The sequence below is a fragment of the Ceratosolen solmsi genome, unplaced genomic scaffold (assembly GCF_000503995.2).
Source record: "Ceratosolen solmsi marchali unplaced genomic scaffold, CerSol_1.0 scaffold1, whole genome shotgun sequence".
NCBI lineage: Eukaryota > Metazoa > Arthropoda > Insecta > Hymenoptera > Agaonidae > Ceratosolen > Ceratosolen solmsi.
Window position 1 is genome coordinate 8,907,453 of NW_011948415.1, and position 12,032 is coordinate 8,919,484.

General features: G+C 31.0%; 1 protein-coding gene across 2 annotated transcripts in view; it reads right to left on the reverse strand.

Moving 5' to 3' along the window:
* Window positions 1-12,032, reverse strand: part of LOC105368727 (Monocarboxylate transporter 1) — a 38,456-nt gene that overhangs the window by 15,933 nt on the left and 10,491 nt on the right. For both annotated transcript variants that reach the window (XM_011507811.1, XM_011507810.1), the window contains exon 2: window positions 3,626-3,921. In XM_011507811.1, the coding sequence (XP_011506113.1) occupies window positions 3,626-3,794 (169 nt within the window). In that variant the 5' untranslated portion in view covers window positions 3,795-3,921. The remainder of the gene's footprint in view (window positions 1-3,625; window positions 3,922-12,032) is intronic.

The following is a 12,032-nucleotide window of genomic DNA, read 5'->3' on the forward strand; positions in this document are numbered from 1 at the left end:
ATAATTTTCATGTACACGTGCATAATCCAAAGCTCCAATTGGATTTGCAATTCATAGTTTAGTCTTCATTATATCCCTATTTCTCATAATTATTTTAATGAAATTTGTTTCTTATTATAGATACTTGATGTTTTTTTTTTATTATTTTTTTTTTTTTTTTTTTTAACATTTCAACTCTTTTCTCCATAGAGCAATGAATTTTACGACGCTCAATAACATTAATTCTATCTCTATCTCTACAAAAATAATTTCTTATTAATTATTAGTGCTAGAAAGTTAAATATTTTTCTCCATAATTAAATAGCTTTTAAAATCATTATTGCATGTTTCGTTAGTTGTAACAATTAACGAAAGGTAATGAAAAATTTATTGAGAAAAGTTATATAGAAATTTGTAGAATAAATAATAATGAAATCAAACACAATGACATATTTTCTCTAGTTTCTTCTTAAATTCTTAAATAAGGCGATACTTTCACAAAATTTTATAGTTATAGTATGTTTTTTTATTACAGATACCATAATTAGGTAAAATATTTCGTCAATTTTTTATTGAAATGTTTATCATTTCAAATTACTATTACAAAATTTTTACATAAATATATTAATAATTGTATCGTGTAGAAATCCATCAAATTTAGTTTGATGAAAATTTTTACGCGGTGTGCGCGTACGAAAGATTATTATAAAAGAATTTGTTAAATTTGGAGACCAAATTCAAAGAATTGAAGTCCTTAATTACTTTTTAAATTATAACGATTTAAAATTTTTAAAATGTTAATTTTTTTTTTTTTTTTCAATAAAATATAATAATAATAATATGTTTTACAATAAGTGGACAAAATGTGTCAACGAATTTCATCATTTTTATTATATATAAATTATATTTTTTTGTATATAACAAAATTTTCATTGAGCGAAAGAAATTGGATACGTGCAATAGAAGTTTATAATTTAACGTGAATGCTGGTGGTTATAATGAAAAATGTTATCTAAATCATATTCAGTTTTACACTTTAAATTAATAATTCAAAGTAAATAAAAAGTACTTTACAATTATTACATATTAAATTCAATTTCATTGTCTGATTTAATTTTTCTTGGAACGGTACTTAATACTTACGACTGCTTCTTTACATTTTTATTTAAATTATTTATTGATCTTACAGCAAGAAAATAATTGTTAATTAATGAATAATTAAATTGCAATTTTTTATCGAATACCGATCGCGCATTTCATTGCCGTTGTTGTTGTATATACATCCATTTATTCCAATGCAGATATTTGTAAAATTCTTTTCTTTTCTTTTTTTCTTTTCTTCTAACATAAGCCACGCTATTTGCTGACTATTTTCATTATTACTATTGATAATTAATTTTCAATATCGAAGAAAAAATTATTTCTTAATATGTTTAACAATCAATGTGAAGATAATGTAGATCTGTATCGTGAATAGACCTATACGTTGCGCATTATCGTTGATTGTCGAAGAAGTCTTCCGTCACGATACGAAGCTTTTTATATCAAAATATTTTAGGTAAAGTAATTATTATACTTTTGATAATACTAATATATTTTCATACATATTCTTGTAAGAAAATGATTGGATTTATAGTTATAGAAAGTTGTAGGTTACTGTAATGTTTTCATGACTGTACACATGTCCAATAAATACAATTAGGACAAAGTTTTGTTTACATCATTGAATTTTCTTTTATCCGCAACAATTTTTTACATATTCAAATGCGTATGGACGAAATTAAATGCTATTTTGCAAATTAAACGTTTAATGCAGCATGAAAGTGTTTTAGAATAAATTCTTAAAATAAAAGTATAATTAAGAAACTGTTTACGACAACACAACACTTATTACGAATTTAGAATATTATGTACGAAGAGGCAAAGCTAGTTTTGGTTGTTTTTCATTTGTTTAAAGTTATTATTTTTGTATGTTATTACTTTGTATGTTGTGAAATAATATATTATTTAAAGAGTACGTTTCCTTCGTACTCGAATACGAGTTCTTGTATTACTTAAATGCCGACAAACAAAAAAACAAAATAAAAATTTCACGCTTTTTCACATTCTCTTAAAGCAAAATGTAAATTAATCGTTGAACTCGTTCCAAACTTAATATAACAAAGCTATTATGTATTTGATATTTTTTTTATTTTTTTTTGTATTATATTTATATAATAATCGTTCGCTCACGCATTATGCAACGGCAATTCAAGACGAAGTATCTCGGGCACAGTTTTCCGAGCCTGTGAAAAATTTCGTGAGTAAATAAATCGAAATGAGATAATTGATAAGGTGAGTTAAATTCCATTCATAATTGATCGATCGATTAAGTCTGAAATATGCCGATACGATAAAGAATATTTCGAACAATAAAATTTGAAGCGCAAGATAGCGATTAATAGAATTTCATAATTGATTATAGTCGAAGATTATTTATAATAGTGCGAATCAGAACGAGTGCCAAATATAATTGCAGCGGTCATTCTAAACTAAATATTTACGCCCAAAGGCTAAGGTATCTTTCTTCAACGCACAATTACAGTAATCATGTAAGTACGTGCATGCTCAGGTGCGCACGCATACACGCGCCGCGTGATTATTCGTCTAATGCACTCGATTATTCTTATGGTGAAATATGATTTGTATTAAATATGTTTTAGGTTTGTCGTGCAAAGGGTGAGCGTTTTATTTATTTGGCGAAGCAGCCTGATAAATATTTTTAATATCCGATTCGTTTTAATGGATTCTCCAATCGCGTAATTTCTTTTTTTTTTTTTTTTTTTTTTTTTTTTTTTTTTTGTTCGCTCTAAATAAATGCTGAAATGCGGAAATGCCGAAGAGCTGCAATGCTGGAACTAAGGGGTTAAGAAGTTGTTTGATCCTCCTTTAGTTCGGACGAAAAGTTAATCTATGCTCCTCCAACGATCAAAGTACGCTGATTTGTGCATTATTTATTATTATTTCTTTTTTTTTACATATATATATGTATATATATTTATGTGTGTGTAATATTATCAAGCAACGGTGAAATTATGCGAACGAAAAATCAGATCTCTATTGAGTGATTGGATTAAGTTATTTCATTAAAAAGCCTTGGAAAGTCGCTTTAAATTATCGTCTTAGCTGTTATAAGGCAGCCGGCGGCAATCGTCTATCAAGACCGGATAGCCGAGAAAAATCGAGAGGGGAGCAGCAGCGAGGATAAATTTCACCTAATTACCATCGTAATGTCCACCTTAGTAGGCACACGAGACAATTACTCGCAAGAGTGCTCTAAATATTTGACATCGAGCTGTCGAGCGCACTGTCATCGCCGTCGTCGACTAGAGCCGAAGCTTACAAAGCCCGGAGATATTGAATAGGCCTTTGATGATAAAAAAAAAGTCGCGTCTCGCTTTGTGCCGCCCTACCTCCGAGGCACCGATGATTATCCGGGTAGGGGGACGGGAGGAAACGGGAGGAGGCGGGAGGAGACGGGGACGGGGACGGGGGATCGGGCCGCGCGGACGGGCATCGTCGACGCGTTCTTCAAAATTAGAGAGGACGTCCGTAATGGGCCGCGGTCAAAGCTGATAGCGGTCAACGCGAGGGCACGTATACTCACTGATGATGTGGACCATGAACGAGGCGAAGACGACGACCCATCCCCAACCTCCATCGGGCGGCGGGGGCTGGTGAACCTCCGTACTATTTCGCTTGGCCTCGGCGTGTTTCGTCGCCGCCGTTGCGGCTACTGTGGCCCTCTTGCCGTTTCTCTCCGGCACGTGCGTCATCCTCGAGCTTCCCGCAGGCACCTCCCGGAGACTCCCTCCAGGTTCTCGCTGGCGGCACCCTCGGCCCGGTCTCCCGCCGGTCAGTTGGCGCTCGGTGGTGCGCGTGCGCGCGGCGCCGATCTCATCGCTGCGGACAGATAGCGGGCGTGAGAAGAGAGGGTCGAATTATCGGAGCCGCATCGGGAGCGAGGAGGTGCTCCCGGCCGACAAGACGGTTCGCGCGCCCGACGTCGACTGACGTCGCTTCGCGCTCCGGGGGCGGCCGCCGCTGCCGCCGCCACCACCACCGCCGCCACCGTCACCGTCGACGCCGACGCCGACGCCGATGCCGACGCCGAAGCCGAAGTCGAAGCCGAAGTCGAAGCCGAAGTCGAAGCCGAAGCCGAAGCCGAAGCCAACGCCAACGCCGACGCCGACGCCGACGACGTCGCCGACAAAGACGCCGCTCGCCGAGCACGAGAGTCCATCTACCTCCGGTCTACGGACTGTCTTCGACCCCCCCCCCCACCCCTTCATCCCTCCCTACCACCACACCCGGACTCGCGCCGCGACTCGCCCGTGGATCGTCCTGCCCGCGAGCGACGGAGCCGTCCCTTCCGCGAGGATCGTACGGGGGCGTCCGGCTGTCGCAGCGCCGCTCGCTTTGTTTACCGCCCAGGCGTCACGGCCACTGTGTCTCCCGGTGACTCTCCCGTTCGCCTAACGATAAAACACCCCGCGACTGGGGCCACCGCTTTCTCTCTCTCTCTCTCTCTCTCTCTCTCTCTCTCTTTCTCTCTCTCTCTCTCGTTATGGCTCGCGCAATCTCCACCACGGGTGCCTCGACTCCCTCGTACATGCCGAACACGAACTTCCCGTATAATTGTCGGCTGTGTTTAAGTCCTGCGGCCCCCTCACTCCTCGATACGCGCGCGCCCACCTACCGTACACCCGCAAAGCCACGGCTCCCCCTTCCCCCACCACCGATACCCCCATCGCCGCTCACCATACAACCTTTATACCCCGTTATTCTCGATATAAATCCACGGCTTCTCACTAATCTGCGAAAGACTCTCTCTTTTCTTATATATACGGCAAGTTGATTACGGCATATACAATGCCCATTCGCCATTAAAGCGCATAGATGTACTCGCGATTAGATAAATTGCCGTCGCTCCGTCGACGGCTCCACTATTCGGCGAGCAGTAGTGGGATGTAATTGTAGATAGACTGGCCTGGCCTGCCTATTCGACAAAATCGCTATTTGTCCGAGAAAACGCTTCGTCTACCTGCAAATCTTGCGTAAATCGAAGGAGATGAAACTTATGCGATCTTAAACTTTTTTTATTCACTTTGTCGTTTCACTGAAGCATTCGTTCGTCACATCAGTTACAAGCAAATCATCGACCACGGGGACAAAAATCTTCTCTCTCTCTCTCTCTCTCTCTCTCTCTCTCTCTCTATATATATATATATATATATATATATATATATATATATCTCCCTCTCTCTCTCTCTCTCTCAATAAATAACAATGCTAAAATGAAATATATATATATAAAGATAAAAGCAAAAAATAAATAAAATAATAAATAAAATATAGCCTGATAATATCAGGAGCCAAAAACTCGATGATTTATTTTAACTAAACATGACTGCGTACTAAAAAATTTGATTTATTCCTAAGCTTTACGCGCCACATACATACGTATCAGTTTACTAAGTATCAAGGTTTATCTTGATACAAACGAAGTTCTATATCGGTAAAATAAGCAAAATTATAATTCTCTCGCGGAAATATGCCGCGATAACCAACGAAAAGAAAAACATTTTCTTAATTATATGCGGAATAAGGAAGAATGCAATTATTTATATGCATGTAAGCCTAAGATTTTACATCTTTTACTCGAATGTTACACTTACATTAGTACATTGATCGTACTCATTGTAAAACTTAACCAACCAATAATAATAACCGTGTAATCCGATAATACTTCGGCAATACTTTTTAGCAGCAAATGCCGTGCTTTATTCTACAGTTTGCCAACGTTATCATCGAATTTTTATAAATAAACCATTTAAATATTAATCATAGGGCCAAATTCATTTTTTTTTTTTTTTTACGTTAGATGACAATTTTACGTAAAATCCATTCCCTTCTATTATTCAAGCATGTAAATTTTTTACTTTCGCACGCTAACCACTGATAAGGAACATACTAATGAAATGGCACTCTCTTTTCTCACTCCTATTTGGAAAAATTTCTTAAAATTACATTATTGATCATAAATGAATATTAAAAGTAGCCATGACTAATTAACGTTGAAATAAGCACGTAATTAATAATACCGTTAAATTTTTACTCGTTTCAGTGTTAGTTTATTTATTGTAATTTTTTTCTCATTCCATCAAGTAATGAATGAAAAATCGAAATCTGAATAAAAATTATTAGGAAATAATGCCTAACGTTCGTATTTTAATAGAGAAATAAGCCGTTTTAGCAGAGTAAGCCGTTTGGCAGTTAAATTAATTTTTAATAAAATGTTTATATCAATACATTCATTATCATTATTTTTAGATAATGTTGATTGTAGTCTTGGTGTTTTTTTTTTTTTTTTTTTGTTTCATCTTATATGATAATTAACTAAACAGTACAAAGTAAATGAGACAAGATAAAAACCATTTTCAATACGTTCGTCGTTGTTCGACCCGAGGTGTCGTAAAACAAAGTTCATAAGAAGAAAGCTTTCTTTCTGCTTTTATTTTCGTTCGAATAAGTAAATTATCGTCGTAATTTTAACAATGATTCATATGTAAACCAATGATTAATAAGGGAAAAATATAGAGCACATGAAAATAGAATAGCGAATTAATTAATAATTTTTTAATAGTAGTGCACGATTTTGTTGTTGCTTTTTTAATTCATAAGTACTGCAATTATATCGAGAGTATTTGAAAATTAAAGAGAGAGCATTTTAAATTGAGCAAGATGTATTATTCGTATTAAATCGGATAATTTATAAAAGGTTCCATTAATTAACGAAAATTGTTGCTATAATTATACTAATTTAAAACAGGCTTTGTAATTATACACATACACTGTTTATTTATAATAATTTTTTGTTATATAGTTTTACAAAGCTTATAACTTTATTTTAGAATTAAAATTCATTTAATATTTAATTATAAATTGACTTTCGTAAAAGCAATTATACTTTTGTGGTATTTGTTATGTATGTTTCTTTATTGGACGTTTTCAAGGTAAGATCAATCATTTTCTAAACATTATTATTATTATTATTATTATATATATATTTAAAGAAAGTCCGTTTAATGCAGTAGATTAAAAATTTTATAATATACCCTAATCAGTTACATAATCAACGTGAATATGCAAATTTCATTCTCTGATAATATAACTAGAATATGATATTTTTCAGAATTTACTTTTCGAAAACATTTTAGAATAATGGTGCATAAAAAATCTTTTATCGATCAAATTTAAAATATAAATGAGGAAATGAGATATTAATGTTACTGAAAAGGTAAAGTATTTATTGATTATTCTAAATATACAATCAATGCAAAAACACATTAAAAATTTGTTAGTAAATATGTAACTCGACATGTGTAACTAACCTGTCTTATCCATGTATCACAATATACCAATATTATTCACTGTAACTTTTACAGTTATGTATTACAATAAGAGCATCAAATGTCATTACACACGCACCGGCATCAAATCGCTGTCAATTCGAGTGCGGTTTTTCCATAATTACAAGTTGACGGGCATTCGATGTGTCCGTAATAAAGACTCGATTGCACATGCGGTGATTGGGATTACGGATCATCGAAAATAATATTTTATAAACTCTTCTCTACCAATGCTTTCTAGAAGTTTCTCGTGCACGAATTTAAATTTAAGTTAAACAAAAAAAATAATGCACAAACACATTCGATGAAACCCGTTACACACGCGCGCGCGTGCACGCACGCACGAAACAATATTAAATTATTTTTACTTTATTGCCAATCGTAAATATTTTTCACTATCTTGTTGTATATATTATAAAAATTATATTTTTGATGCATTCATCACCGAAACTACTTATGCCCATTATGATTAATTGTACATTACGTTTATTACAGATATCTTACATAAATAACTTGTATTCTTTATTTCGCCACTAAAGAGGTAGGACAACGAGTACATATTAACTAGTATCCTATTTGCAAAATGTTTTCTTTTTTTTTTTTTCTTTTTTTTTATTTAAAACGATTGATAAGTATACATTTTATTGCTGAGATGAATAATTAAAACGTAAATATTTATTATTATGAGTTGTTTCTTAAATATGCAATAAATAATTCTATTTTCTTTTTATACAACTCCCAGTCATTATATTTTGGCATAAGAAAAAGGAGATTTTCATCAAATTTACTTAGAAGAGCAACGATTTGTTTGGCATATAAAGTTTTGTATAAAATGTTTAATAACTTTCTTCATACTTGTGTATGCAAATTTATTTAATTAATAAATTCTCTCTCTCTCTCTCTCTCTCTCTCTCTCTCTCTCTCTGATTAATGCAAATAAATACGATGATTATAAAGTTGATTGTACTTTGTGAAGAAAAGAATTATCGTTTCGTTTACTTATTTTGGAAGAGATCTCTTAAAAATATCACTAGTACTGCAATAAAAGTTTAAATAAGATTTATAAGAATTGAAACCTTATACTATTTGAACTTTTTAAAAAGAGTTATTATTTTACGTTGGCTACAAAGTAGAACGATTCGTTTTAGCGGAGTATGAATAGGATTACCTAATACAATGCTGCTCTACTTTTAAAATCATATTTTCTATTCAAAAAATATAATATATATGATGAATTTATATGTTTTAAGGTGAGTTTTGATGGCTTTAAAACTATTTATCCAAATAATAATCTCATCTCTACAATCGAAATGAGGAAATGTTAAGGAATCGCGATATTCTTTATTATTAAACATCGATTAATATTTCAATATAATTGAATATCAGATACAACAATTAGGATTTATACATAGATTGAATTACACATGATATAAAGAATGTAATAATTTAATTTATGATTATCGTCTCGTACGAGATTGTTATTATATTTTAAAGCTCGACAAACTTCTTGTTAGATCACGATATTATGTCTATGAAAGCATAACAATAAGAATGTCTATTAGTATTAGATAATCGGAAATATTAGTAGTGGTGACACGAGTAACAGTAGAATTGTTGTAATAATTATTGCTCTATTACTATAATTGTAGCTTGTGTAATGGCTTATCATCTTTTTTTCTTTCTCTACTAAATCTTTATATGTAACATGCTTACGATAATGCGATCTTATATATTGATTCTAAAAATAACTAAAATATGTGTTAACATTTTAATCGCATTCAACGTGAATAAGATGGAAAAAAATTATAAAACTAGCGATAAGATTGCTTTGGATATACGTAATGTTCTATGTTCCATTAGGCTAAAACTTGTTTATATCATATGAAAGAAATGCTTCCTAATACGTTATGCAATTATAGGCCTTACATTTCTAAAAAATAGTTTTTAAAAAATTAGTTTTTATGTATCTATAATTGTTATTATCTTAAAATAATTTTTTTTTTTTTTTTTTTTTTTTTTTTTTTTTTTTACTAATCGAGCTTATTTGATGTTAGCTATACAAAAGTGTGAAATCTAAAACATTAAATTTTTCTCACTGAACTTTTCATTTACAATATTAATTTTAATGTAAGAAGAAAATACTTAATCGGGGAAAGTTATAGATTATATTTCATTAGCACGATAGAAATTTTTATATATAAAATGTTTATCGCCCTCAATGCATTAATTTTAAAATGATAATATAATTGCTTTTAAAATTCTAAAACCCATTGAATCAATATTGTATCATTAGATATAATATAGTCCATTTACAAATAAACATTAAGTTTTGCATTTTAATCAATTGTTTTTTAGCCCATAATTTAAATGCACTTTTGCATATCTTTTTAAAGCTTCATTTGTCTATTGATATTTAGATTTGTATTTATGAGTTAGTAGTTAGAATTTCATATAACATCAATTAATATCAAATAAGCTGACATTTTTCTTTAAAAAATTCATAAAACCATATTAACGAGGTACTAAAATATTTCAAAAAATATTTTAAATTAGTTAAAAATACATAATTACAGATAATTTTCCGGATAAGTATTTCTGATAATGTTTTCTCATACTTCTGCTATTATTTATTCAAATTATTTAATAGATGTATAATTGTCATTTTATTTGTAATATTAAAAAGCTATTAAATTTAAATTTATATCAATTTAGTAAATAGCCTTGTTAGATTGTAAGGAAAGTTTTTGGTTGCAGTGCTTAAAGATAACTTCATAAATGTCTATCTATTTTCAGCACTGCAGCTAATACTAAAGAGGTGAATCCTCAATTACGAAGAATGAATTAGTTTAAAATGATATCGTGGTATTATAAAATAGTTTTAAATTAATTTAAAAAATAGATAATTAAGTAAAAATAGTTACTAGAATATGACTTTATTAGCTTAAATTGTCGTTGTAATAGTGTTCATGTGATTGTTAAATTAACCCATTATGAATTGATAATATTTTCTTTAAAATAAATATCCTTAATAAACGGTACTTTACATAATTTGATCATGGCATTGTTATATTTCGAAATAGTCTTATTAATTTGAAAAATTGAAAAATCGCTATACTACTCTAATTCGCTAGATATTTGTTGACATTTACATATCGTGTCCGACATATAAATATTATTGTATTTCTATTTGAAAATATACATTTACAGAAGCATTATTTATATGATTATATTTAAAAGTTTTTATGAAAAATATAATATATATTTAAAAAAAAAATTATGTTTAACTAATTTTACCTAGACTTATGTCAATTGATGTATGAAATTATAAAAATTTCAGAATAAAATTCAATACTAAAAGTCGAGAATCCAATGTGTTTTATATTGATTAAAACAAGTCCAATTTTATTACAGAATGAAATATTAACAAATCACAAATGTTTTCCATAATTTGTGTTTTTGTAATAATAAAGATTAAATTAATGAGGTTTATAAAATTTTGTTTTTGCAGTAATTATGAAGATTAAATTAATCTTATAGAGATTTCGAACAAATGTGAATTGTAAAATAGTTTCAAAATTAGAATTGTTATACTTGTCAAGATATATTATGGTTAAAGCATATTATATTACATAACTATATAAAAATAATATTCATACAATAAAGAAGATTGATATCTAAATCGAAACATCTGTATACATACAAATGGAGTTGATAAAATTGACTAATCGTTGAAGCTATTCAAAACATAAAAATATTTTATATTCATACATTTTATATTCATATGGTAGTTCATAATTCGTTTGCATATCATTTAGCATACAATATTCATTGCGATATATCGCTATTGTACTTGAATTAAAAAAATATTATCAATCTTATTGAAACCTTAGCGAATATGCTGCCTGTATAGTATAAGACTGTGATCCGGAAAATTGCGTCTCTTACGGTAAACCCATAAAAAACATTGTATTTATTGTTTTAATTGCACTCTATACAGCAATTTTATTTGATAAAGTGAAGATGACAGCATCTGCTTACATTGTCAAAAATGCAGGTATGTTAAATATGTATTAAATATGTTAGCAATATGTTTTTAGATCTTAAAATTACGTCAGATTTCTAAATGATAAGATTACACTTATACTCGACAAACATATCTTGAAATAACAAAATATTCTAAAGCTATTTTCCGCAGTCAGCTGGAATTCAAAAGAAATAGTCTTGCATGCTGTAGATTTTCAGTGTATACTAATGAGAGAATAGAATATGCAGTGAGGCTAAACGTATAGAAAACAGTTACACGTCATTTCTTATGCAAATAAAAGTCTTGTTTATCTTTCTATTGTAGAACGAAGGAGAAGAAAGATTTTTCCTTTTCAAAAATAATATTTTTTCACAATAAATATTTATTGTTTACAGTTTAGAACTTCTCGTACAATATTTAAATAAGTTAAAAGTTCAATGAAAGTTTAGCTTTAAAATTAATGAGCTTACTTACGATAAAGCATGGATTAACACAACTTTTGCAAATAAATTCGTTGTATTTATAATTATCATATACGAATTAAGAGATGTTGCGTAAATATATTGTATACTTTTTAT